The 27,987-nt window shown below is 38.4% G+C and overlaps 9 protein-coding genes across 13 annotated transcripts; 3 read left to right on the top strand and 6 right to left on the bottom strand.

The window, feature by feature from the left end:
- Positions 1–658: 658 nt before the first annotated feature.
- Positions 659–4,138, bottom strand: LOC105231213 (PRKCA-binding protein). Of its 2 annotated transcripts, XM_011212381.3 has the most exons (5): positions 3,965–4,138; positions 3,702–3,749; positions 3,412–3,624; positions 2,274–2,385; positions 659–2,208 (listed from the first exon to the last, which is right to left on the bottom strand). In XM_011212381.3, exons 1-5 carry the CDS (start codon positions 4,009–4,011, stop codon positions 823–825), a joined length of 1,806 nt encoding a protein of 601 aa, XP_011210683.1. In that variant the 5' UTR covers positions 4,012–4,138; the 3' UTR covers positions 659–822. The 2 variants fall into 2 exon arrangements, with proteins under 2 accessions (XP_011210683.1, XP_011210684.1); XM_011212382.3 differs by lacking the exons at positions 3,412–3,624; positions 3,702–3,749 and having other exon boundaries at positions 3,965–4,135.
- A 254-nt stretch (positions 4,139–4,392) lies between these two features.
- On the top strand, positions 4,393–5,563 carry LOC105231212 (39S ribosomal protein L4, mitochondrial). The gene is made up of 2 exons (XM_011212379.4): positions 4,393–5,125; positions 5,182–5,563. The coding sequence occupies exons 1-2, from the start codon at positions 4,461–4,463 to the stop codon at positions 5,399–5,401; spliced, it is 885 nt and encodes a 294-aa protein (XP_011210681.2). The 5' UTR covers positions 4,393–4,460; the 3' UTR covers positions 5,402–5,563.
- LOC109579897 (uncharacterized) lies at positions 5,357–6,960 on the bottom strand. The gene is made up of 3 exons (XM_019992098.3): positions 5,869–6,960; positions 5,573–5,812; positions 5,357–5,495 (listed from the first exon to the last, which is right to left on the bottom strand). Exons 1-3 carry the CDS (start codon positions 6,203–6,205, stop codon positions 5,398–5,400), a joined length of 675 nt encoding a protein of 224 aa, XP_019847657.1. The 5' UTR covers positions 6,206–6,960; the 3' UTR covers positions 5,357–5,397.
- On the bottom strand, positions 6,961–19,083 carry LOC105231210 (uncharacterized). 4 transcript variants are annotated; one of them, XM_049451261.1, is made up of 4 exons: positions 18,948–19,083; positions 18,018–18,453; positions 7,268–8,047; positions 6,961–7,142 (listed from the first exon to the last, which is right to left on the bottom strand). In XM_049451261.1, exons 2-4 carry the CDS (start codon positions 18,115–18,117, stop codon positions 6,970–6,972), a joined length of 1,053 nt encoding a protein of 350 aa, XP_049307218.1. In that variant the 5' UTR covers positions 18,118–18,453; positions 18,948–19,083; the 3' UTR covers positions 6,961–6,969. The 4 variants fall into 4 exon arrangements, with proteins under 4 accessions (XP_049307218.1, XP_049307211.1, XP_049307210.1 ...); XM_049451254.1 differs by lacking the exon at positions 18,948–19,083 and having other exon boundaries at positions 18,018–18,165; positions 18,225–18,938; XM_049451253.1 differs by lacking the exon at positions 18,948–19,083 and adding an exon at positions 18,533–18,938.
- LOC125775259 (protein chiffon) lies at positions 9,059–17,923 on the bottom strand. The gene is made up of 2 exons (XM_011212378.4): positions 17,197–17,923; positions 9,059–15,824 (listed from the first exon to the last, which is right to left on the bottom strand). The coding sequence occupies exon 2, from the start codon at positions 15,803–15,805 to the stop codon at positions 9,320–9,322; it is 6,486 nt and encodes a 2,161-aa protein (XP_011210680.2). The 5' UTR covers positions 15,806–15,824; positions 17,197–17,923; the 3' UTR covers positions 9,059–9,319.
- Positions 19,084–19,204: 121 nt separating the features above from the next.
- LOC105231207 (endoplasmic reticulum lectin 1) lies at positions 19,205–22,147 on the top strand. The gene is made up of 6 exons (XM_011212374.4): positions 19,205–19,302; positions 19,386–19,645; positions 19,700–19,814; positions 19,879–20,001; positions 20,056–20,753; positions 20,826–22,147. The coding sequence occupies exons 2-6, from the start codon at positions 19,499–19,501 to the stop codon at positions 21,372–21,374; spliced, it is 1,632 nt and encodes a 543-aa protein (XP_011210676.1). The 5' UTR covers positions 19,205–19,302; positions 19,386–19,498; the 3' UTR covers positions 21,375–22,147.
- On the bottom strand, positions 21,364–22,651 carry LOC105231208 (intraflagellar transport protein 43 homolog). The gene is made up of 5 exons (XM_011212375.4): positions 22,473–22,651; positions 22,165–22,400; positions 22,067–22,093; positions 21,848–21,979; positions 21,364–21,790 (listed from the first exon to the last, which is right to left on the bottom strand). Exons 1-5 carry the CDS (start codon positions 22,512–22,514, stop codon positions 21,520–21,522), a joined length of 708 nt encoding a protein of 235 aa, XP_011210677.1. The 5' UTR covers positions 22,515–22,651; the 3' UTR covers positions 21,364–21,519.
- A 48-nt stretch (positions 22,652–22,699) lies between these two features.
- LOC125778116 (zinc finger BED domain-containing protein 4-like) lies at positions 22,700–24,598 on the bottom strand. The gene is made up of 2 exons (XM_049454531.1): positions 23,351–24,598; positions 22,700–22,711 (listed from the first exon to the last, which is right to left on the bottom strand). Exons 1-2 carry the CDS (start codon positions 24,596–24,598, stop codon positions 22,700–22,702), a joined length of 1,260 nt encoding a protein of 419 aa, XP_049310488.1.
- A 440-nt stretch (positions 24,599–25,038) lies between these two features.
- On the top strand, positions 25,039–27,986 carry LOC105231202 (ATPase family protein 2 homolog). The gene is made up of 3 exons (XM_011212369.4): positions 25,039–25,777; positions 25,844–26,380; positions 26,476–27,986. Exons 1-3 carry the CDS (start codon positions 25,372–25,374, stop codon positions 27,984–27,986), a joined length of 2,454 nt encoding a protein of 817 aa, XP_011210671.2. The 5' UTR covers positions 25,039–25,371.
- Position 27,987: the final 1 nt, after the last annotated feature.

Here is a 27,987-nt window from a genome sequence, read left to right as displayed (position 1 = left end):
ACAGGAACGAACTCTCGATTTATCCCGATTCCACCGCAGAATAAGTTCGATATTCATTATTTAAGAACATCCAGCATGCAATGAGATGGTCAAGTGACTCCTTGCACGCAGGACATATGTTGGATATGTCGGCGTCTATTCTGGGCAAATAGGAGTTTAGCATGATCGCTCTCGTTTCTCGCGGCAACTCTAGCTCTTCGTCTACAATGGGTGGGGATTTGACTCCAAGAACACCATTCACTGAAAGAGTGCCGGTGAAAGTGTTGAAAGCTCCACTGTGAATGGCGATCAGTACCTGTCGGAAGTAAGTTGCGTCCGAAGTCCGCTTCTGCGAAAACATCCCAGCAGGAACTGCTTGGAGAGGAGTTCATTATGCTCCTTAACTGGGGAGCATAAGCCCCTCACTATTTAGATATTCAATGGGAGACAACAAGAGACATCCTGTCGTAGTCCGTAGTGTAGTGTTCTGACAGGTCCGTAGCTTCTTCACCTGCGTTCCACTGCTATCTCTCCGACCTTTCTCGCTTCTTCTCTGTACGGAAGCTATACACTTTGCTTACTTTTGTGGAAAACACAGTTTATTTATTCACTCAATTCCCACTGCATGGCTGTGCCACTTCAAAATCCGGATGCAAACTGATAGTAGAAAGTTAGCATATAATTTTTTACTGAAATTTCATTTTTCCATTTATTATATTTTACAGTATAATAATACAATTTGTAAATGTATTAGCTAATACTTCCACTAATATTTACTTACAACGCACAACTTACAAATATTTTTTTTCAAAATGCATGTCCGTCACACGCAAAAAAGTAGATTCACTGCAACAACAAATCGGTTTCGAGCGCATTCGCTGACATTAAATCCTGTTCCAATTGTGTTGCCGTTGCTGCTGACTGATTGAGAAATAAATCGAAATCATAAGCGCCATTCTGTGCGGCCACCGAGTCCTTTTGATTCGTTAATGTTTGTGGATTTGACATAAGATCCACACCGAATAGACCCAACTCTTTGAGTAGTGTTTCATTATTGTCCACACTCTGATCGGATGTCGTATCGAGCTCGTCCAGCAGATTACCCTTTTGTGGTATATTTACCACTTGTGCTGGCGTTTCTACAGCTTCTAAGCCACAAACAACTTCTGTACTTGCCATACGCAAACTGTGCGAATCGGTACGCACGATCGTCTGCTCTTCCTCCTCTTCCTCATCGAGATCTTGTGGTTTCAGCGTGGTCGATTTATATTGGAAGTCAGTTTCTTTGAAATCAACTTCAATCGGAAAGAGTGGCGGCAATGCTTCTATACGCTCTACAACCGAACGATTGAGCTGTGCCAAACTGTCGAGCAAACTGCGTAATTGTTTATTCAAGTCCATTGCATGCTTGCACTCGAGCAGTTCCATCTTTTCCAACACATCCGTACGCAATTTGGCGAATTTATTGCGCGCATCCTGACGACAACGCAAAATTAGTCTGTATTCGTAGTTGCCCGTCTCGACGCGATAGAGCGGATCCTGCAGCGCTGCGAAACTATGCTCCTCATCGTCCATCTCCTTCACCTTTAGACAGTAGGAGAGATAGGTGAATTTGGCATCGGCATAACGGCGTACCGTTAATTTGGTGTCTGGTATCGCCTTATTCAGATATGTACCCAAGTCGGAGAGCACCGGTTTAATTTCCTTTATAATATTTAAGCCATCCTTTTCCAGATTCCGATGAAATTCACCGAACATACGAAACGCCTCAGATGCGCGCTGTTGCGGTTCATGCGCACTTATATGTGTAAAGCAATCGCCGAATGCCTTATAAGTTTGCAGCAGATCGTAGTAGGCTTTTAGCATGCGCCGCGCATGCTCCACCAAACCTTTATACATTAATTCGGTACCCTCAAGTTCCTCCAGTCGCTTAACCAACGAATCATTACAGAGTATGGCACGCGAAAGACCCAATGTATCTGCCGTGTTGCTGGACATATTATCCACTATGCGATGCTTTAGTTTTTTCAATATAATGTCCAACGATTTGCCCTGCTCTGGATCAGCATGCAGCTTATTGTAGTGTATGGTTACCGTTGTGGTGGCGGCCTGTATCATTTTCGCTACTTCCACTTTGGTTTTGCCCTTCACACTTACCGAGTTGACAGCTAACAGTTCATCGCCGCTTTGCAGTGAACCTTCACGCGCCGCTGGTGTGCCATCGAAGACCTAACGGCAGTCAAGAAAATAAGTAAATTTTGGCATTGGAGGCATTAAATATAATTCCAACTTACCTGTACTATGTAAAGACAGGGACACAGTGGCGCACCGCCGCCTATGCTAATTCCTATTAAATTGCTCTGATCCTTCGTAATCACCACCGAACTCACAGTCACCGTCATGCCCCTGTGTTCAATGTTGGTTATTTTGAAAATTAAGATTTAGTTGAGGTTTATTCATAATTTTGTTGTTATGTAATGCGGTGATGCTACCATAACTCTACTGATGCTAATTGTGATGTACATATGTATAATTATGTATGTATATGATACAGATGCATTGGAAATTAGTATGCAGATTTACAGTGATAAAGCTAGATGTGGTGTAACATGAGTCGGAACTATGCACATTTTCTAAAGTAGCCAATTTAAGTTCCTATAAAAACGATATCTAAAAAAACTATTAACTCAAATTTGATCAATTGTTTATTGAGTGATTTAAGGGAGGGTGTAAAACAAGGCCTTTTTATGAATTTTTATTTGATGAAAGAGTTAACTGGAATCAAAATAAATATATGTATATTTACAAGTTTGAGACAACTTACTTATGCATGCATTGATAAAAATATGTACATACATATGTGTGTGTGTATGAATCCAACACCAAAGCTACTGTTCGAATATTTTCTTTCTACTCCTAAATCGGAAATATGGATATATGAAAATAAATACATGTACATACATATGTATGTACACATATGCGAGTAAATTATAATTTATAATAATTCCTAAATTGTCGAAATATGGTCGAAAATTGAAATGTCCACAAGTTGCGCTGCGCTTTTTTTATGTTGACTACAATATTTTCTGGCTTAAATAACGGTTATAAATAAATTTATATAAATATATCTTAAAATATAAGTTTCAACCGTTTCTTTCACAGAAAACTATGATAATATTGGTCCTAATGTTGTAAAAATCTAAACTATAAAAATAGGGAAACTATGAACTTGCAAGCGGAACTACTAGGAGTATTTTGGTCCTCCTTAATTGACAATACGTTGACTACATTAATGCTAGCCAGTATGTTGAGCTAATCTGTATACCAAATTAGATTATATGTACTATATATAATTGGTGCACAGCAACAATTATAGTTGCTGCTTTTGGTAGGTTCGTACATTTATACCGTTCAGTGCTAGTCACAACTTACAGTCGGTCTAATTCAAATTTTTGTCTATCGAACTCAATTAAACGCTCGCTCAAAAGGGGCACAATAATATTAGTTTGAGCGACATCGTCAGTTTCGGGTGTCGACTTCCGTTCGTTGTCAACCACTAATTCTACTTCAAAATCGGAATTGTCAGCATTTGAATTCGGCACATTCTGCGTTTCCTGTTGTTGTTGCATCGCCAAATGGGTAGAACTTTGGGAATACATAAGTACATACATGGAGTTTCAGAGAAAGTGTACCGCCATTGTTGTATCAGTGCTTCTACTTACTTCTCGTTGAGCAATAACGGTGTAATGACGGCGGACTCCGTTAAAATGCTTTTATGATTAACACAAAGTTTAATTTTAATTGAACAAAGTTTTAGTTGCAAGAAAATTTAGAAAATTAGTTGTGATTTAGATGAAACGTAAATAGACGACACAAATGCAATGATATTGATTATTACTCAGACCACAGTTTTTTAAGAACAGATAAACATATGTGTGAAAATATATAATAATATTTTGTTTTAACAAAATGCTATTGAACTTACATTTTATCCTCTTCAAAGAAGTAATCATCATCCGTATCCGTTAACATTTTTCCTGATATTGTTTAACAGTATTTAATAATTATATTATTTAATTTTCCGGTTTTGATTCTCTGATTGGAAAAGGGCGGACGAAAAATATAGCATACTTCTTAGCGATGACAATGTCCCATTCACAATGACTTCAGTGTCAAAACAAAACAGAGTGACTCGTGAGGTAAAATTTTATTTGTATCGATACATAAACTTTTGTAAAAATCGCTAAATAAAACATATAAAACTTGAAATACATATATGTTTATTAAATGCAGAAGGGTTCCTCACCGATAAATCTTTAATGCAGCCAAAAAGTGTGATGTACACATTTTTGGAATGTATTGGATCACGCTAATGTATATAGTGTAAATAGTTGATAAATGTCAAAATAAGGAAGAGTGTTTATATCACGCTTTTCTCTCGGTGGATTCGGCTTTTAAGAAACTATAAACATAGATCGAAAATGTTAAATTTGTTAAATAAAACCAAGTGTATTTTAATACCAAATCTACGTAAAACTGCCAGCCGTGCCACCCACGATGTGGTCAAGGAATCGTCATCAGAGGTTGCAGTGTCAAAAACAACGACGGCACCACTCATCTTGCCACAAAATTGGCCGCAGTATGAACCAATGAATCGTGCTGTTTCACGACAAGTTTGGATTGAAAACATTGATGATGTGCCGGAACGTAAAGTAGGTATTATCGAATTGCATCCAGACGTTTTTGCAACACAGCCCCGCGTCGATGTCATACAAGAAAATATAGAATGGCAGCGTAAATATCGTTATGTAAGTTTTGCCCATACCAAAACACGCGCGGAAGTGCGTGGTGGTGGAAGAAAACCATGGCCTCAGAAAGGAATGGGACGTGCCCGACATGGATCTATAAGATCGCCCTTATTCCGTGGTGGTGGCGTTGCGCACGGCCCACGATCCCCCACAACACATTTCTATATGCTACCGTTTTACAAGCGAGTGATGGGATTGACTGCAACGCTTAGTGTAAAACTTGCACAAGACGATCTACATGTTATTGATACCGTTGACGTGCCCACACAAGATCCACAGTTCATTAAAGAATTGATAAAAGAACGCAATTGGGGACCTTCTGTGTTAATTGTGGACAGGTATTTTATTTTATTTAAAAGGGTTACGAAATAATATATTTTCTTTTTCCATGCAGAGATGATATTTTTCCGGAGAATATTTCTTATGCCACCGATGCGCTGAGTTATGTGAACTTAATGCCCTCATATGGTCTCAATACATACTCAATGCTTAAACACGACACTTTAGTGCTAACTGTAAATGCGGTGAAACATATCGAGGAACGTCTGTTGTATCAACTTCATCGAACTGATGCGATAAAGAAACAAGGCAAATTCAAATTGGATCAAGTTTAAAATTGTTTGCTACTTTTTTTGGATTTATTAGATTTGCTCGTTTTCTTTAAGAAAGTCTCATCGCTATCCAAGTAATTCAAAACGTTGTATAAATCTAAAATATTAAATGCAATAGAAACAGCATTTATCTATAGAATAAATATGTGAAAATGTCAGAAATAATTAACTTGCCTTTCGCTGCGCGCATTCTTTTCAACTTATCTAGTGGAATAGCTGCCATACTGGTTCTATACGCATCGGAGCGTGAGTTTACAAATTGATTCCTAGGTTCGGCTAAAGTTGTCATATTGGGCATTGTTGGCAGCGGACTATCGGCACCCATCAATCTATTTTCTGTATACAAAGGATTCTCCGGTACCATCATTTGATTTTCGTTCATTATGGGGTAACCAAAATTAGAATTTTGGTATGCTAAATATTAAAACGAAAATTTAAATAGAAATGTCAAACTTCTTAGAAAAGCTTACGCATATTTGTAGAATATGGTTCCGAATAACCATATTGACCATAATACCCTGGCGACATAGAATTACCGGGAAAAGGCATTACCGATTGATTAGGATCCATTTGTCGCCAATTGGTTAACTCATTAGCGTAGTTAATGTGCGTTGCTTCGGATGTTGTTGACAAAGGTGAGGCTCTACATGAGGCACCGAAATCATTATGAAATGTGTACACGCTCGGTCTGGTGTTACCCGAGTACGTGGAGTGTAAACTTTTATCACTCATTGCTCGCATATCCATTATGCTACCCTCTCCTTTGCTTGAACGTAAAACATTAAACATTTTTTTAAACGCTGACATTTCTATATTCACAGGCTTTAATAATATCGCGTTGTTTTGTACCACCTATTATTGTTTTTCACGAAGTCATTTGTATTTTTGCGATAAAATCTTACATAAATAATTCTCCGAAAAATAGTAACTAATAGAATTTTGACAGAATATTTTACCGAAACGATAGGCTGCGAAAGACAAATTTTACATAAAATAAATTTAGATATGTATTTAATATCCTTGTTTTTTATTGTTTTATAGTGACATTTGCGTTTTGTCAAGTTAATTTTTTAAGAATTTTTTCTAAATTTAATTTGAAATGATTTGAACTACAGTTAAGTCCTCTCAATTATTCCTTCTTAATATTATATTAATGTTGCTTTAGCGGAGACAATTTTTTGGGAATGCTCTCAAGTGGACCACCTTAATGGTACCGACTGCCTGAAGCATGTTTTGCTTTAATAATTATATAGTATAATTATTAAATAAATAAATAATACAAATTTCAGAGTCATAGGTCAATCTTTCAAATTTTAAAGTTAAAAAAGTATTTGCCCGTAAATACAAAAAAGGTTTTTCTAATTTTTTTTATTTAATTTGATTTTATTTTAATTTCAAATCCATAAAATAATTGGAGTAGTAAATTATTTGAAGAATTCAAATTAAATTTTGTCCATTGTTAAGAAGTCAGTTCATTTTATATACTTAAAAAGATGGAAGTAAAAATCCGATTGATTATCTTCTTCATAACTCATAAATCCTTGTTTTTTTATAAGTTTACATATATTTTTTTAGTTGGGGTCCAATAGGCGTTCACGTATCATCCAACGCAGCTCCGAATGGGAACTCTCGCCTGGTATTTGCTCACGAAAGTAATTCCATTCACTCTGATAGTAGTGATATAAGGCGACCGGATCTTTACTTAGTGGTCGGCGGCGGCGTGTCGCTGTGCATTGTCGTGGTACTAAAAAAAAGGGGGAAAATAATGTTTTGTTACTATTTTAATTAGTTTTTCTATTTTTAAACACTTTTTAGTTATAGCGGCGATTTTCCTAGCCAAAATATATATCATGTAACTATATTACTTACTCATAACACCCAAAGATCTGGCTGTGGTGTAACTGCCGCCACTCGGACTACGCCTTGGAGCGCTACGTTCGTGAGATGGATATCTAACACGAGCACGTCCGCGATTAGTATCTCGCGATTCAACCCTTGGATTTGCCGCTGCTCCATTTGATTTAGTCTTGTCTTCTCTGGTACTAATTGTGCTGGTTGCTGTTTGGCCACGCTTCAGATTCGCTTCCCTTTGGGCGGATGGACGCGTTGAGGCCTGTTCTGTCGCTACGGGTTGAGGACCTCTCAATTCATTGCATTCGCCAAACGGTACACGTTTATTACTTTGCCAAGCTTGCTCACGTGATAAAGTTCCCGCATCGAATGTGGTTGTGTGCGATCGTGGACGTGCTTCTGAAACCTTTTTGCGTGGTTCCGCAGACTGCACTTGTTTCTGCTGTTGTGAAGACTTTTGTTTACCATGCAGTTTGTCAATCATACTACTGCCCCCGAAAGTTGTCCCATACTGCGAAGTAGAATTGGTGCGCGTAGAATGCGATTGATTACATTTCTTGGCCATACCCGCTCTTGATTCCAATTGTTGTTGATGCTCTTTTTGATTCAACGATCGTAAGACATGAGCGTCATGATCACGTTTTGACTTTACATCGACAGCGCGTTCACGATGTGCATTCTCCTTGTCAACTTTAGCGCGAAAACTGGCGGTTGTACGCTTAAAGAGCTTCTCAAAGTAATTATCTTGATGAGCATTGATGCCTAGTGTCTCCTCGTATTTAATGAGTTTGCGAAGATCTAAGGATTGTGAATATCATTATAATTATGCATAGACGTTTAATTTTGACTACTTTCTAAAGAGAATTTTGAATTTTTGTTGTTACTACTTTTTTATGCGGTTGCTGTACATATATCTACATATGTATATGTACGTATTTAAGTACATATGTACATATGTAAAATTGATTAAGTGAAACTCATTTCACAGACAGTGGAACTATTATCTCTGAAGAAATTGTTCAGATCGGACCACTATAGTATATGTCGGTCAAACTTCGTTCAAAATCTAGTTTCTATATGGAATACATACGCATTTTTGGTAACTATAATACACGATTATTATTTCAAGTAAAAAATAGACAATTTTTTAAATTGCAAATCGCATTAATTTTTTTATAATGATCTTTTTATTTGTTTTTGTATTATAATTAAGTTCATATCTTGGTAGTTGTTTACAGAACATATGAAAATTATTTTAGTTTCGCGTGAATTCGCTGCAACACATACATACATACAAATGCATTTAGCATTTTACTTTCAATTTTGTTTAAACGTATACGATTACAATATGCTACTTAAACGCTAAACTTTACATTACATTTTATTGTGTAGAAAAAAAAATAAAATAAAATAAAATCAACAAAATTCTTTATTTTCGCGAGCATTTCGTAACGAAAAATTAAACATTGATATACTGTATTAGCTGAGGTTTTACAAAATTCTATTAGGATAACATTATTCACAAAATAAACACTAACTCTACTACACCATACTGTACATAGTGGAAATTGAGGCTAGTGCATGGGGCAGCGAATGTTTGTGGTACTTAGTATTTATTTTCGTTTAAGTTCTTTTAATTTTATTTTAATTACAAAAATTATATGCTTGTGTGTGTGTATGGTATACATAATGTACTTTAAGTCCGACAATTATTAAATTACATACATTTTATTTTCTTTATATACTCTACTGCTTAATGGTTTTCATCATTCATAGGTATGCAGTGTTTTTGTTTTTGTTTTTTTTGGGGGGGTTTCGTCTTAAAACATTGATTGTGTAACAATTTACAAGTACAAAATACAACTAGTTGTGTGATTGAATTCATTCATTTTCTTATAATATTTTCATGGGTGAAAGTTGCTTGTAATGTAATGTGTATGTACACTGTTGCATGTTGTTGTTTATGGTGCTCGAAGTTATTGCTCCACTATTGCTGCCTGCTGCTCGCCAGTGCAGTTACGTGTTGTGAGCGACTATAGTTGCAGCCACATTAGTTGAACTTTTATTATCCTATCTGCGATATCGATAGCGACGGAATGGTGCCCGCAAGCGTCTACATGTCACCCGTACCTCTTTTTTAAGAAACTGTGATATTGCTAAGGATTTTACGGCAGCAGTTGCGGCTTCCGCAGCGCAGCTACTTGCTGTAGTATTATTTGGCGCATATTTCGACAAGTCGAATTTACGTTTTGGCGTCTGATGACCAACACATTGATCCTGATGATGCGTATGATGATGGTTATGATGATGCATATGTTCATCGTCACATTTATGTTGCGAATTGCTCATATCCAAATCGGTATCTAGTCCATCTGAAGAGACTGTAAAAATATCTGAATTGTCGCCGGCTTTTTCGCTGGGACTAATGCAGCTGCCCAGGCTGCCGTTGAGCAACTGAGGTGTACGTCTCGCACTTCCAAGTAGCATTTGCGTTGAGGGCGTAGAAGTGGCACCGCTGTTATTATTGGTGGTACAACTAATCGCTCTTAACGAGTTTGCAGGCGCGAGTTTATCTTCGAGTGGACTAGCATTCGTATGCCGTCGTATGCGTTTACGCAAGGACACGAAATTACTATCATCTTCATCTTCGCCTGCTGTTCCGACTGCTTCTGTATACAGTTCAGCATCTTCTATGTCTTCTTCATCAGCTTCGGCCGCATCATCAGCGTCGGGTTCAGTTTGTACTCCTTCCTCATCAATTGAATCCATCATAGTTTCACCATCGTCCTCCAACTCGTCTCCATCATCTTCTTCTTCCTCCTCCTCCGGTATACTCTCGCCAGCCCCTAGTTCCGTATCATCGTCCGCGCCTGCTTCTTCTTCATCTTCGACATCATTTTGCGCTTTTTGGTTGACTTCGCCCTCACTTTGTGGTGGCGTTATAACACCATTTCGCCGCCGCCGTTGTATACCTCTACACATAAGCGACATATCGTTTTCTTCAGCTTGATCGACTTCCTTACTCTCTGTCAAACCCGCTTCTTCTTTAATCCCATTTCCAGCCAACTCTCCTATATCTCGCAGGAAACGTATTTTTTGTGCTAACTTTTGTTGTTGGCGCGCGGAAGTCTTCTTTTTTTGTACTTTTGGCCACCCCGTACGGTTGGATTTCAGACTTTTTCGTTTGCGAAAATAGTTCTGCATTGATAGCGAGTTGTATAGACTAAGGCCCGCGCTTCTACGTTTTCCGCCAACATTTCTCGTTTGTTCCTCATCTGACGGACTGCCACCCATTGCATTCGTAAACAAGTCATACAGATCGAAGTCACTAGAAAAGCAATCGGTGGGTGGCGGTGTATTTGACGCCAAGGTAGCGGAAGATATCGCTGCGTTTGTATTACGTTTGACATTCGCATTAGTTGAACTGGTTCCACCTAGTGTCTTACTCGTAGATGCAGTAGCCGATGCAGGAGTTGCGCTATTCTTTCTCGAGGATGTGCTTATCGTTGCAAGCGACATCGCTTCTCCACCTTCACAGTTGTCCAACGTTAAATCTTCCTCTAAATCGTATTCGCTGCCGTGGAATTGCAGGTATTTATCAATCTGCCACTCTAGTTTATGAATATTTGTATGTTTCGTCGCACTATCCAGCGCTTTTAATGCAGCCGAATCCACCTCGAATTCTAATACACCCTTTTTGGAACCTGTCTTACGAATGGACGGCATAGCAGAACCCTGTCCAAGTAGACCACTGTAGCAATTATGTCGCCTGGCCGCAAATCCACGTCTGCGTCGTTTGCCTGTCGTTGCTGCTGCTGCGACCATCGAGTTGGGTGTTTGACTCATTCGATTAGTGGTGCGACCAGTGGAGTGCAGGAATTTTTGTACACTATTATAACCCCGTGATGGTCTACTGAGTGGTGATTTTACCATCTGTCGGCCGCCACGAGTGCTTTTCCGTGATTGGTTAAGCGCTATTGGAGGAGAGTGATCGTATTTATTTTGACCACGTCGCATGCGTTTAACATTTTCCGATATTTCAGTGGTGAAACGCAACTCTTCGACGGGTGTAGCCGCAGCAGAGCGTGTATGGCGTGGAGAACGTAAAACAGGTAAATCGCTAACAGTTGGTGATGGTTTCGCATTACATACTGAGTCTGTGTATACTGATGCTGTCGTTACGTTCTGCGCTTTAGTTTTTATTGTTGAAGTTATAGCTAAAGCGAGCTCTGATCCAGGTGTGGTAACGGTTGCTACTTCGGTAACTGAAACTGGTGTGGGAGTAGTGGACGGCTCGTCGGTCTCTGAATTCGGTTTACTCTGTGAATCTTGCCGCTGCTTTATAATGCAGCTCACTAACGCAAGCGTTGAAGCGTGCTCACGCGGAGATTTTCTTGGCGGCAATTCCAGGTTCAGAAAGGCGGCCGCAGCTTTATTCAGATGCTTATTGAGGTATCTATTTTTGCTGGTTTTCGTAGTGGCCGTGCTGCTGGCACAACTCGTACTACTCGTTGTGCTATGTGTGGAGCCAGCTCGTTGTCGATCTCGCGCTCGCTCTGGACCTGATGTACTAGTAGCTTTGGTATCACATCGCGATTCGTTGGAGATGTTCTCCTGAAGTGCAGAAACCTGTTGGGATTGTCGTTTCTGTAGTTCCTGTTGCTCCTGGCGATAACGTTGTAGAATTTGTAGTTTTTTATGTTTATGCTTGTACTGTGTTGTAGAAGACTCGGGTGGTACATTATTGGCATTTCCAATGTGACATATGTTGGTTGTATTGGCGATGTCATTCGAATTGCAACTGCTCGAATCTCTTGATTTGGTGGCACCCGCTTCCGAATCCTCCAATGGTTCTGATTTTACTTTGCATACATTTGCCGCATTTGAAAATACTTTACTCTCTGCATTTGACGGTAATTCTACGTTCTTTTGACTTTCGCAGAGTTTACAACATAGGGCAGAGTCCAACGTGCGTGCGAATGGTATTGGGCCAAGTTCATAAGGTAGCTTACGATAGTTCGTTGAACCGTAATATTCGAAAAAGCGTTCGGTGCAATTATCTTGACGTGAGAAAACTCGGTACCAGAGATCAGTTGCAGGTACGCGCTCAAAGGAGTATCGCATTTGATTTAGGCGTTCGCTGGTCTTATAATCGAAACACGATTCAATAGACTTTTTCTTCGACGGTGACGGCGTTCGCGATACCATCTCATCAGCTGAATTTTTATTACTTTTACCAGATGCGGTTGTATTCAGTGCTTTGGCCTTAAATGGCTCCTCACTACATTTTTTCCGCTTTCCCCCTCTCCCGACTTCACGTGTGTTTTTCGCAATGGCGCGATCTTTCGTTTCAACTATTGAAACATCGATTTTATATTTCTGCTCTTCTCGCTTCATTGCCCGTTGCCTTCTTGATGTAGGACCACTACATGCACTCTGCCAAATGTCGGACGAATTGTCAAAAGAAATGGATTTGTGCCACCTGCTCTTATAATGTACATAGTCTTCATCGTTTTCATCATCATTATCAATATCGTCGTCATCATCATCATCTAAATCTTCATCAAAATATCCACCTCCAAATCCTTTACAAATATCTGTGTGATTTTCTTCTTCATCCGTATAGCTACTAGAGTTATCGGCCTCACTTTCACTTTCATCTTCCTTTTTAACATTTTCATCTTCCTTTTTAACATTTTCAACATCCCCCATCCGATCCTCCATATTCACAACTGACACATTTTGACTAGTCTTCATCGCCGTCGCCGTTGCTGCCATCAAGGACTTTGTCGTCGTTTCGCTGGCATTCGACTTTTTGCGTCCGTTTTCGACCAACTCGTTGGCTGCCGCCATTTGTCGGTAGTTATGCTTTGCCGCTTCCACGGCTGCACGTAGTAAGCGGCTACTAGTAGTTGCTGCCGTTACGATAGCGGTGGCGGTGCGGCTGCTTTTACGTGTTGCTTCTGGCAGTGTAATTGCCGCTAGAGCAGCTGCTGTGGCATTCGCTTTGGCAGCTGCCGCTGATATGGCAGATTTTGCTGTTTCAGTGACATTACTGCCTACTGTCGACATCACTGCCGACTTTGTAGGCACAGACTTACGTGATCCAAGCTTATTCTTCAGTTGTATTTCTGGCTGGATGGGGGCGGTTGGAAAGCGCTGCTTAGTAGACGTCGACGCTTGGCTTTTACGACGCTTTGCATTAGCGATTGCGCGTTTTCCCACCTCCTTACTTCCTACTGCAGACTTATCGGTATTATTTGCTGTTATGGCTAACTCTATTTCCATTGGCCCGTCGCTAGTGCTGTCTAGACTTGTTGACGAAAAGCTTGCAGGCGCATTGTCGGAAGTAGTTTGTCGATCGATATCGGTGGGCAGTTCACTCGATGTGCGCTGTTTAGGAAACATAAAACTTTCAGCTTCACCGTTTAGCCGGTTTAATTCAGTAGAACGAACTTTTTTAAATTTGACGATTAGTGAAGGCGATGCCGTTACTCCTTGATCTCCGCCAGAGAGCAGGTCGCCCCGTGTTTTGCGTGCGGCTGTAGCTACTGTTTCCGGTGTGCCGACTACTTTGTATAACGATGAGGGAGGCAGCATTGCGCGTATAGGTGGAGAAATCGCCGCCACCGATGTTTGTTTTCGTCGCGTTGTTGCCGCAGGCGAAACGGATTGAAGCGGTACGGATTTTGTGGCACTTACGTTGGCAGTTGCACATGTTTCAATCCTTTGAAGCTCCAGCATGCTGGATGTGGCAAGGCTGAGTGACGTTGGGTGTTTTAGTGGGCTAGTTTGTGACTTAACAGCTGTTGATGTAGCCTTAGGAGATTTTGTAGTGCGTATATTTTGAAATTTCTCTGATGAATGCTTTCCTTTAGTACTGCGCTTCGATTTCTCGCGTAATGTTGGTGATGGTGTTTGGTGAACACCACCTCGGGTATTATCTGTAACGTCCAACAATGGCATTACCATCAAAGGCTCCGATCCTTCTAGTGGATCAGGTGCATTTACATCGCCTATTACTTCAATATTTTCCACTTCCATTTCTTCCAAAACCACTTTTTTATCCTCGTTTAAAAATTTATTTACGTCCGCTGATGTATGTATCAGCGAGTCCAATGCTATAAAATTCTGCGAGTTCTTGGCAAAGTATTCGTGATCTTTAGTCTTCAAATGTATGGTTAAGGTATCATATTCGATTTTACAAATCTCACAGACACCACATTGCTTGTCACTGGATTCTTTCACTTGTCTACAGCCAGTCGCAATAGCGCCAGCCACGCCACCAGCTTGTGAATTTCGCGGACTACTCTTCACTGTGTTAGCAGACTCTGCAACGCCTCCGCCAGCACCTTTTTTCAAAGATTGTACGGCCGCATGTAATGGCCTTTGGTGCTGTGAAGATCTTGAACGAGATTTGCGCGTCATGTTTCGTTCTTCGTTAGCTTTACCTTTTTCTTTTTCTTGCACGTCTATGTTTGGTGTGATTTTCTTTTTCGGTGAAAGTCGAAAAGCGCCGTCCTCACGTGAAAGTTCGATTTTGGGCCACTCAGTACCTGAAGATTTTCGAAATAGTTGATAATAAGGTCTATAGTTGTGTTTGATCGCTTCGATTTTTATAAATCCACCACCTTTGAGATCTATGGGGTCGGCAGTGTTACGACCTTTACTCAAAAGTTTGTGCTGATCGTGTCGGGAATTGACACCCAAGTAATCCTTCAGTTCGTGCTGTACCTTCTTAAAGAAGTGCAAAGCGTATTCAGTTTGCCAAACTATGTAAGGACTCTGTGTTGCAACAACTGACGATTGCTTAACAACGTCTTTAACATTTAAGGGCGTTGGTGAATTTTGCGGTTCGTTAACACCGACACTGACAGCATTAACATTGATAGTGTTGGTGGTTGTACTAGTGCGACGTACTCTATTTAGAATCGCATTGGCGCGTGTTTGACGGGTATTGGCTTTTCTGGCAGATCCAGTTGGAGTACTATTACCACCACCGGCATTACTTTTACCATCGTGTGTTTCGAAATTATATGGAGTTTGCGGTGTAGTTGGAGTACCTGGTGTTTGAGGAGTACCGGGACGACTGCTTAACGAATTATTATTGTTATTATTGCTGTTGTTGTTACCACCAACTGGAGGCAATATCGCTTTGTCAGTAATGAAATGTGTAACACTTGATGTAAGAAAAAATTCGAACGATCCTCCAAGTGTACGAATTTGTTCTTCAATGCGTTTAGTTAGCTGGTGATCGCAAATGTCCAGATAGAACTTGAAATGGCACAAAGGTTTTTTACATTTAATTACTTTGACAGTAGCGCGGCGTTGCGCCAAAGGCTGATTTTTGCCGGCACCGGCAACGACTGCTTCAGAACCTTCTGCTGCTGTTGATTTTGTAGATACACTAGTGGTCGATTGTAGTGGCTGCTGCTGTTGTTGCTGACGATACTGTTCTCGTCCTTGCGATTGTTGCTGACGCTGCTCTTGCTGAACTTGGCTGTTGCTAATTTTTTCTTTGAATTTGCTTTTGTAAATTTCCGATTGTGATTGCATACCTTTAGGTGCAGATTAACTGTGTCGTTCATACACAATTGTTAGCATATGTTTTTGTTGTGATTCAGTGAATTTGTTATCGTTGTTGCAGCGGTACAGGTTTAGCAATTGAATGATTGGCGCACACACCAAGAAGTAGAAGAATAAAATAGATAAACAAAATTGTTTTCATTTCATATAAATAAATCTTTATCACAAAAGAAATTAACTTAATAAGTATATATTTTTAAAAGTTAGTTTTTATACCATTATGTGTAAGCGATAAAAAGCAAAAATGACCACTGTGTGCTTATTGAAGAAGACATTAACTAAATTTTCTCTAAAAAAATTAAAGTAAAGTGTGTATCCCTTAAACCAATAGTGAATAGTTAATTTGAAAAAGTGTTAAACATTTGTATGCATATATATGTATAATATATATATATAGTATGTACATATGAGTGTATATCCAAATGTATGATTACACGAGCGCAACATCAATATGCATGGATATATGAAAAGCAAAATAACACACCCGAATATCCTTTAATGTGGTCATTGAGGCTTTAAACGCGGGTATGAGACAAATTTACAGATATTTAATAAATGATTATGGAAGTACTCGACGCACGAAGCCATACATACATACATTTACATTCGACGATATGATAGTTTTAAACTCTACTTTTATAGGTAAATGCTAATTTGAGCAATCTTAAATTGTGAAATTAATGCTTATATACAACAAATGCCTTGGAATAAAATATGCTTGAATAAACCTGTGCAGACAGCAAATATATCTTCGAAATTTAAAATAAAGATTTTACTATGCATATACACATTTGTGTTGCTAAAACTATCTGAGCGTAGCTAGACAGTGTTTTAAAACATTGCGTCAGGAGGGTTGACAAACTCGCTACCACAATATTCCATTTTACACAGGTAAAATTGTGGCGCGCTCAGTAACAGCCGTTACCAGAGCCGTCCTTTTTATTTTCTATTTTGATTCTGGTATAAACTACATGTGATTCGAATGTATTCTTGCAGCTGTCGCTCGTCTCAATCTGGTCTCTTTTCTTTTGTTCGGTTTTTTTAACCAATCCACACAAAATACCGATAACTCGAAGCCTTTTATTTTTAGAATAAACTTTAACTTTAAATTACTATATAAATAAAAAATGAATGTATATATATATATTAAATTAGAAATAACCGCTGCAAAACGATAACAACACACATATTTATAAACAAAACGATAAACTAAACAAACTGGAAAACACAACATTGTCAAAACCAATTGTGAAGCGGAACAAAAAGGAACGCAAAATTAATTGTTAGCGCCTCACCGATTATTAATTAAAATATTAAATATATAATAAATAAATTCAATATTCTATTTTAACTAAAAATACCGGCGATTTAATCTAACAAGCGACGAGTAAATTCTACTTTTGGTGGAGGTTGTTATAGTATCAAAACACTTTGTTATAGCAGTGGTGCAGTATCGCTGCTTTGGTCGCCGCCATTGCCTTTCCAACACTAAGATCGGACTCATAACACATAACTAACACTATACTGCAAATAATCGCTGCTACATTTTGTTGTATTTGTTTTTGCTGCCGCTTATGCCTTTACCAGCACTCCCGGCAAACAGCACTACTGCGTTCGACGTCTGGTCTGGTGCCTCAGCGTATGGCGCATAGTATTCATGTTTGTTTTATGTTTTTGATGTACTTATTTGCTGTATTTTCTATTCGTTGACTGTTATGCACAATTTCTTATGCCGAATACTTGTTTCGTTGTCGTATGATATACGCCTTTTAACTAGCAATTACATGTGCGTAAATTCTTATTTAATCTTGCAAAGTATGATATAAACTTAACAATTTAATTTGACCCTATATTATTGTAATAGTATGTGGGTTTCAATGCTAAAAACGGTGGAAATAAACAGTATGTAGGTACAGCGTTGAACAATAACAAATCAATATGTAGTAGGTATTTGCCAATAACACGTTTGAAACTTTTAATTAAACGCGACGTACATTATAAAAACGAACATTGTAAATATTTAAAAGGCGATAATATACTGAGATATATAGGTTAAGTTTTAATTATATGTATGTGTATATGTTTGCGTATATTAGACTATATGCTAGTAATGTGGTCACATATTTCGCAAACATATATAGATTCGAGTATATGTAAGTGACTTATTATCAGTATTGTTTACCTTTCATGAATTCCTTGAGCTGTTCGGCAGATATGTTTCTGTAACCCAATTCATTTAAATAGTCCAAAATGGCGCGTGCATCCAATGGCAAATGAGACATTTTCCCAAAAGCGACAGCAATAAAAACATCGGAGACCCTCCACTACGGCTGAAGTCGTCAACGTGTAAATAAAATTAGCTGGAATGGTATTATTTCACTTGGCTCACTTGGTCTGTAGCTTTTAACTTTTTGTTGTCTATAGTTATTGAATTTCGTTTTGCTTAACTGTTTCAATTTACTCTTCCCTTGTTTCTCTCTGTTTTATACTTTGTCATCACTTTCGCTATATTTTTACTGGTACACCTTCCTACATACATTTAGAAGGTTCCAACGTTAACACTTTTCATCTCGATTTTCAAGCGGCCATTATATAGCAACGTTCGCCAACTCGCGTTTCTACAATACCACAAAGCATTCAAAATTATTCAACGAATTCAATTCAGAAAATTATTCTCACAAAAGCGCATCAACTCACACACAATTCGTGAAAGCTAACGACTATTAAGAAACCAAACCCAAACGCTATGCTATGCTTTCCGATGTGCTTCTTCACTCGGTTATCGATATTAATGCAACTTAAACTATATTTTTCACTCAAATTCACTGGCTTAACAGCACTTTCTTTTTTAGTCTAAAAGTTATATATTCCTTTGATTTTACAACATTTTTATTAATAAAATTGTAGACAGCGTTCGTTCGCCACTTCGCTTTAACCAGTGCTGCCAGTAGTTTGGTCTTATGTTGACCGATGAGAAAAAGTAATTGCGTTTGCAAGTTATTAGTGACACAGTTGCCAGCTGTAATTCACAAATTATTATGAATAACGACCAATCACATACGAATCAATTTAAATTGAAATGAATTAAAGTATAAATGCGAAGTTAACAGACGTGTAATGTTTCTAATTTTAAATGGCAACGCTTAAAATATGACGCTCGGATATTCTTCTCCACTTTTCATTCGTTTTCTTTCGTTAAATTCGTTCGTATGCATTCGTTTGGTACGTTGTTGCAGCTGCCAGAGAACGCAGAAATAGACGTTCTCTGCGGATGCAAGCGGATTGCTTCAATTTTGCATTCCATTTTGCTTCGTGGTGGATTACAAAAGATGTTGCCAGCGAGTGTTGAAATTTCATATATAATAGTTGCAAGCAAATACGAAAGCGATAAGTCAAAATTTAGTCAACTTCGTTGCTTAAGTTAAAGAATATTTGTAAATTTTTGACTGTTTAAGTGGAAGTTGGTGGTAATGTTAACATTTCTGATATATAGGTTTGCGCAAACTTTTAACGGATTATCTATCGATATTTCATTTGCTTTTTATCGAAGGTGACAAGTGCAACTGTTATGCACAGCTGAGATTGCGATGAAAAGACACATCACTCAGTTTTTCGGAAATATTAGTGTAATTACATGGCAAATAAATAAATATTTGGTTTAAGATGATACTTTTTCAATATATGGTCTCTAAATGTATTCTACTAATTGTACTTTGCGCAAGCTCTTTGATGAGCCACGAGGCAAAGGATTTCGATGATTCTGTCCTGTATAAAATTGAATTTGATGTCCCGGATTTAGAAAAAGACCAAGTAAGTGTAAGTAACATAGTTTGATGCCGTGTACTTATATCACTGCTATCGTAGGATTTAAAGAATCAACTGCGAACCTTCTACACTCATGATCACGAAAAGTATGACTGTGTTATCCCTGTTGTACAGGACAGCAAAGAAGAGCAAACTTCTGAGGAACCTGAACTGTGTAAGTTAACACAGTTTGAAAAAGACAAAAATACAACTGCTAATTGAATAAATCTTCATTTTAGCACCATTAACATTGCTGCAACCTTTGTTCTCAACCCAAAGTTGTTCATACAGAATTGAAGCTTATTGGTCTTATGAAATTTGCCATGGACAACATGTGCGACAATCGCACGAAGAAAGAGAAGGTTGGTGAATCAATATTATGAACCCAAATATATGATTTTTGTTTTTTCTTACAGGGAAAAGCGTAAAATTACAAGAATATTATTTAGGCAAATGGTCGCCGGAGAAGACCGAAGAACTTACAAAAATATGGGAAAGTGATCGCAAGGCAGGCATTAAATATAAAACCACCAAAATTGAGAATACCAGATATCCATACTTTGAACTGGAAATGTCCGATGGCACTATGTGTGACATTATTGATTCACCACGTACGACACGTGTTCGCTATGTTTGTTATCCTCACGGCAAGAACGAGATATATTCATTTAAAGAAACATCTTCCTGCAATTATGAAGCAATTATTCTTACATATATGCTTTGTATGAATCCTGCTTTCCACCCCGAAGAATTGAAAGAGGTTTCTATTAAATGTTTTAATGGGCTTACCGATGTACATAAACCACTAAGTATGTTACGGCAAGAGCTTAGTGAAATGCAATCAGCAGATGATGAACTTCGCATATCGAATGATGCGAGCGCCGCTGCAATGGCTTTGGCACGTTCAGCCGCAGCAGCTGAACGTTTATCTTTCTTCAACAAAGTCGGACCGGATGTTGATAAGCTTGTTCACGAGTTAATGATTGGTGCTGGTGTTGATGTACCTACGCCACCAGCAGCCGAGAATGAAGTTTTGCCAAATCTACCAAAAGCACCTATTACGGACTTAACACCAATAAAAGAATTCATATCGGGTAATAATTGCTTGACTGGGGTGAGTATAAATAAGAGCACATATGTTTTACACACATGTTTTATATAATATGTATAAAAAATATGTTTTTAGGGTACTGGTTGGTGGAAATATGAATTTTGTTACGGTCGTCATGTACGCCAATTTCACAAAGATAAAAAATTGGAGTCGGAACTATTTTTGGGGTACTTTTCCGAAAGTTCACATCGTCAGTGGTTGGCAAAAAATTTGGACAAAATGCCAAAACGTGGTGGTTATTCCACAGCTCTTTGGCATCACTATGATCGGGGTACACATTGTGATCGTACGGGTGCTCCGCGCGAGGTGGATGTTAAATTAATGTGTACTCCGATTAGTAGTAGTTCGAGTTCAGTTTCCATATATTTGTTGGAACCAAAGACATGCCAGTACATACTTGTAGTAGAGTCGCCAATTATCTGCGATCTGATGCAGTTAGCTGATGAATACGGCTTAGTGCAGGAAGACAATTTACAACAACTGCTTCAAAAAAACACATTGTCAAATGAAGAAACTACAAAAGAGTCATCTACGACAACAGCCAAACCTGCCGGTGAAGCTGAAGCCGTAGAGATAAATAATGTGTTACCCGACGCAGTAATACCACAAGATGTGCTTGCATGAAAACTAATATTTAATATGTAATCATAAATATGTAGTACTACATTCTGATTGAGTGATATGTTAAACAATTTTCACCATAATAGCTTAATAATTAAAATTTTAATTTTTAAAATTAGAAAAATATTAAATTTTATACCAATTCAAATTAAGAGTACATTGGCGGTGGAATTTCATCTGGACCAATTTCTTTTTTATGTCCCCTTGCGAAACTTTGTTGATCGGAATGTATTTCTGCAATTACTTCTGTAAATAATTTGTCCCATTCCCATTCTTCGTCCGGTTCATCTAAAGTTTCGGGCAATTTTAAACAGCGTGTCAAAATTGTAAGATCAATATTTTCCAATGAAGCAAATGCGCTCTGATTCAATAAATCCGAATTGATTTCGCTCAAAGTGTTTAAACGTTGAGGGTTAGAACTGTAACGGAAGCCTTGTCAATATATAAATTTTTATACTTTTTGCTTGTGTACGAACATAGGTGGTTCAACAATTTCATTAAGTAAAATTTCATCTTTTAAATCGTCCATGTCCGGAATAGTCGGTATTTCATCTCGCGGCGGTGAGCCGACAGGAGACTTTGCGAGAGACACACTTTGAAAGCGTTCACTAAAAGCGAACGCATGAAAATATCAATAAAATTATTTTATAACTTAAATATGTAAATGTGTGTGTGTTAATTCTTTTCAAACTCACTCATCAAATGAGGCTCCCTTTTTGGACCTAAAATATAATTGTATAAGAGATAAGATAAATAAAAGTTTTTATTTGGCCCAATTTGTACTGTTATTTACTTTGAACTCTTCAGTAAGCCAACATCAGCCCAACCACCCGATATGCGTCGTGGCGGTGGTTTCTTTGAACCATCGGTTTCTTCACTAGTGGCAGTGGTAGAATTCTTTTGCAAATCCAACGTTATATCGATAGTTATTTCTTTTTCATTTTGATTCGGATTGGTTACGTTGATACTGGTTGTAGCTCCACCAACTGGATCACGGCTTTTGGAGCGCCGTCCTTTACGGGCAGTTTTCTATGCAGAACACACAATTAAACAATAGTATTTAATGATAAGTATAAACACGGAAAATCTCGTTTACTCTACCTTTCTTATAGATAATTTTAATTCTTCTGCCCAATCCATCATTGAAAATGTGTTAAGGTTTGTTACCGTTAATTGCTAAATTGAAGGAAAATGTTTTTGTTTTGCTCATAAATTTTGTATTTGTTTGTTGCTTAGCAACAGTTGTTTGTTTACGATCGCCAAATGAAAATAATGGAATGAATGATTCACAAAACATGAAAATTTGTTCAAATGTAGTTACCGTATTTCTAAAGTGTGGGCTATAAATAAAAATAAGTATATTTCGGATTAATAATTATTAAAAAGTCACTGGAAAAATATGAAATTCTTTATAATAGCAAAATAGCATAGTAGGTATTAATTATGGAATCGAAAAACAAATGACGCTTCTTTGTTTTTTATATTATTTATAGAGCACGGCAACACTATAAATCACCTGTCTCACACTTCTTGCACTTGCACGTGCCGTCTAACTAGGGGTGTCCATTGCGGAAATACATCGATTTTTTTTCCGATTCAATGCATCGAATATATACATCGATGGTGTTCGATGCATCGTTTAAGAAACATCGATGTTTTTTCAAAATCGAGTGTTTTTTTTTTAATTTAAGAAAATGGAATTATAAATAATAGAATTATAATAATAAAAATAATGTCATTCTTTATTAATACCAATATTCCTTAGGGATAGTTTGCAAAAATAAAAGCTTGTTTAATCTCTTGCCTTTAAGCCTATTTCTCTGCTGAGTTACGATTTGGGCCGCTTTTGAAAACAGTCGCTCTGACGGGACTGACGTTCCCACCATGGTCAGATATTTATATGCGATTGGCTTCAATTGTGGGAGCTGTATCTCCAAGTCCTTCCAAATTTCCAATGGGTTTTCAGTGAGTCTACCCACTGGGCAACGTAGATATATGGCCAGCTCATCAGAAATAGTGTCATCGGCCTTTGACAATTTCCAACTTTTATGGACTAGCTTGTGGTGGTCCTCCCACAATGAATAGTTATCCTCATTTTTATCAGAAAGTTCCGATGACTCCGAATCTTTGGTCGTGTTGTGGGCTGCGGCTTTCATGAGATCTTTTATTTTTCCTACAGCAGCAGAGCATGCAAGCGGATCCGTAAAATGCATTTTCTTGAATCTGGGGTCCAATACCGTGGCTATAGCGAGGGGAGTTACGTTTTCGATGACACCCATTCTCTTCTGAATCTCCTTAAGAACCAGAGACTGTAGCTCTTTGGCAATCGAGTCGTCGAAGCTCAGAGGCTTAATTTTTAAAACGAGGCAATGAATAAGTGGTATTACTTTGCTGCTAGTGCAATACTTATCACCTGAGACCTCCTTCGTAGCAGCTTCTATTGGACGTAGTACCTGTAGAACTGAACTTAGATGTGCAAGTTCTGACGCATGCAGCATAGCTGGTGCATTTTTGTGTCTGATGATTATATTGTTAACAATCTCACGAAGTTCGATGAATCGCTCAATCATATAATATGTGCTATTCCATCTAGTAGGCACCTGTTGAATTAATTTAGTTTCGTCTGAGGTTGATTTACGGAGTTCGTTGCTTGCTATGTTGCTCTGTTTAAACCACGTCACAACATCTTTGACTTTGCTTATTAACTCGCGTAGTGGTTTGCATTGTTCTATTGAATTTTGTGCAACCAAGTTTAAAATATGAGCAAAACAAGGTATGTGCTTTTTACCAAAGGCTAGCTCTACAGCTTTCACCATATTTGGTGCATTGTCCGTCACCACAGCCGAAATTTGGTCTTTGTCAATACTCCATTCGTCGCAAGTGTTCAGCAGCATTTCAGCAATGTGTTGTGATGTATGGCGTTCATTTGATTGGCTTACTCCCAGAGTGATAGAAAACAACTCACTGCCAACACCGAAATGAGCTGTGACTCCAAGAAAGCTCCTCATGGACATCGATTCTGACCACATGTCAGTTGTCAAAGTCAGATTTTCAATGCCCGACAACTTTTCACGGATGATTCCTGATAGGGCGGCGTATTTGTCATCAACCCAACGAGTGAGTGTTGTTTTATTGGGAAGTTTATAACGCGGCTCAATCGCTTTAAGGAAATTGCGAAAGCCTTCGTTCTCTACAATAGTAAATGGCTGATTATCCTTACACACCATATATACTAAGGCATTATTAATTTTAATAGTTTTGTCACCATTGGCCGAGAAAGCATAAATCTCTTCAAAACTAGCTTGAATAGTTTTTTGGCGTTTTGGTGGACCAACATTATTTTCAGTTCTTTCAAGGCGTCACTTCTATCTGCTTCTTTAGTGGGTTCCTTTATAGATTTTTGTTGAGGGTAAAGAATCCGTAATTTTTGTTGAGCCATCATCGGTAAGCTCTCGGAAAGCTGCCTTATGAATATTTTTTAGGTGCCCCATCAGGTTGGTTGTATTTCCGCATGATTTAATGTTTTTTCGGCAAAGTCTGCACTTTGCCAAGTTGTTTCCTTCTTCTTTGTCATAAAACTTCCATACGCCGCTTTTTTTTGGAGCCATAATGTTTGTTTTTCTAAAACAACAATATTAAATTCCATACAAAAAAACATCAACTTATTCCATTACGATACTTACTTTTCCAATCAATTCCGTATTAAGATAATAGTAAAAATTTATATTTTATTCTTTTCCACACTTTTATTTTGTTAAACGTTTACACAATGTTTCCAAGTAAAAGCCCGGCAAAAAAAGTTATCCGATGTTTCTTGAAAATACATCGATGCATCGAATACATCGAATGCCTTTGAAAACATCGGATTTTTTCGATGCATCGGAAAGGAAACATCGATTTTTTCGATGCATCGATGTATATCGGACATCCCTACGTCTAACTATCCTCACTAGTAAACAAATTTCTTTCAAATAGTTTTTTTTCTCAGTTCATATACCAAATGCCTCCAAAAAGTTCAAATAAGAAATCAACAGCCAAGGCAGCAACGTGGTATCATTGTGAAATTTGCGATGTACACATTACGTCAAAGGATCGCGAGACACACGAGAAGTACTGTCCCATTAAGGCGGATTCTACGGAGCCACTGGAATATATCCATCAGAACAAATTATATACAGTTGGAGTAGAAAAGCGTTCTTTTAATATTGAACAATTACAAGATGTGTCGACAAAATATGTAAACAACTTAGTTTTTATTTCGGAAGGCGCTATGAAACTTACAAATTTATATATCGGCCAAAGAGTGCTAATAAGACCAGTAGACGCATCAGAATCATTGGGACTGGTGAGATTAGTTTGGCCTATACCTGAAAGGTTTCTAACAACAATCTTTGTCAGCGAAGGAGGTAAATAAAATTTTTATTTTTTTAGTTTTATTAAATATACACATACATATTTGCGTAATTTTACAGACTATAACGATCATTGGTCGGAGTTCAGAGAAAAAAATCTCAAAATAACTGCACTACCAGAAGGTTGTGTATCAGTAGCAAAGTCTGTTATTCTACGTTTAATACAAGTGTCCGGCGAAACAACAGAACTGGTCGAAGCCCAAGTGAAAGAAGTGGAGCGCCTATTGAAGTTCGAATTAAAGAAGTTGATATTTACTAAAGACAGTCGTATTTTCATGGACTTTTTTAACAAAAAGCTCAGTTTGCAAGTGGTTTCGTGGAGAAGTTTTTTGGAAGACCCTTGTGCTAAAGATGTTGATTTGTCTTTAACCGAAACATTTGAAAACTTAACGTTGAAGTCTGATGCAACACCAAAGTTCTTCGAAGTAACATTAGGTACGAAAATTAATATAGAACGAACCAAATCTTCAGAAATTAAAGAAAGCTCCCCACAAATGACTAGTATAAACAAAATGGATATCGGCGGGTTGGACAACCAAATTAAGATCGTTGAAGAAGCTATGGATATCGCTTTGGGACTAAAAAATGTGCCTGCGGGTAAGAAATAAATCGTGCTAAATGTTAATTTTCATATATTATATATATACTGTATTTAAGAATTTATGATAAAGATTTTATTGTATTTATTTTAGGTGTGAAAGTTTCACGTGCTTTACTCTTGCATGGTCCGACAGGTTGTGGCAAAAGTTTAATCTGCGAAGCTATGTGTTCCATTATACAGGAGAAGACGGCTAAATCAGATAGTGGGAATATTATGCGAATTAATACCAGTGAACTGTTCAGCAAATTTCTTGGTGAAACCGAGAAAAATCTAAAGGCTAATTTCGATAAAGCCTTCGAAAACTATCCGCAACCAACTCTTTTAATTATCGAAGACGTGCATAATTTGTGCCCAAAATATGAAACCAATGAAATGACCAAACGTGTAGGAGCCGCATTTCTAAATATACTAGATATGCTGAACGGTGGGAAAGACGAGGCACAACGCACCTTTTTACTTGCCACCACATCGCAAATCGAAACACTCAATCCGAATGCACGCCGCTGTGGTCGCTTGGATAGTGAAATTGAAATTGGTGTTCCAACGCCTAAACAACGCTCTGCCATTATTCATTGTCTGCTACGAAAAATTGTGCATACACTTTCCCTAGATGACATCAACGCTGTGGCTCAAGTATTACATGGCTTCGTTGGCGCTGATATAGCCAATCTTATATATGCGGCAGCCTTGCGTGCAATGAAAGATGGTAACCGTGCTGTGAATGTAAATGACGTGCATGCGTCACTGACACATATCAAACCATCAGCGATGCGTGAAGTTCTTATAGAGAATCCAAATGTGCACTGGAGTGATATCGGAGGTCAGGCAGATTTGAAACTGAAGCTTAAGCAAGCAATAGAATGGCCATTGCTGCATCCTGAGAAATTTGAACGTTTGGGCTTAAAACCACCACGTGGCATTTTGATGTTCGGTCCACCGGGTTGTTCCAAAACGATGATCGCTAAAGCACTTGCTACCGAAAGTCAATTGAATTTTCTTTCCATAAAAGGACCTGAACTTTTCTCTATGTGGGTAGGCGAATCTGAGCGGGCGGTACGTGAAGTTTTCCGAAAGGCACGTCAGGTATCCCCATCTATCGTATTCTTTGATGAAATAGATGCTATTGGTGGAGAGCGGTCAGATGGCGGCTCCAGTTCGGGTACATCCGTTAAAGAACGCGTACTTACGCAGTTACTCACGGAAATAGATGGTGTGGAGGCTTTGGAGAATGTCACCATCGTAGCAGCGACCAATCGTCCTGATATGATTGACAAAGCACTTTTGCGTCCAGGTCGCTTCGATCGCATTGTCTACGTAGGACTACCAAATGCGGAAGCACGACAAGAAATCTTCCGCATTAAATTATTACCTATGCCGCTGGCGGATGATGTAGACATAAACTTGCTGGTGCAACGCACTGAAGGTTATTCCGGTGCCGAGATACAAGCTGTATGTCAAGAAGCAGCTTTGAAATGTCTAGAGGATAGTTTCGACGCTGAAAGTGTAAATTGGACGCATTTCGAATTCGCCTTAAATGCGGTGCAACCACGTACAAGTCCGGAACTTTTGGCTCTCTACGATGAGTACAATAAACAAAGCTGAT

This window comes from Bactrocera dorsalis, chromosome 1 (assembly GCF_023373825.1).
Source record: "Bactrocera dorsalis isolate Fly_Bdor chromosome 1, ASM2337382v1, whole genome shotgun sequence".
NCBI lineage: Eukaryota > Metazoa > Arthropoda > Insecta > Diptera > Tephritidae > Bactrocera > Bactrocera dorsalis.
The sequence above is the reverse complement of the archived record's forward strand: the minus strand, read 5'-3'. Positions and strand labels throughout refer to the sequence as shown.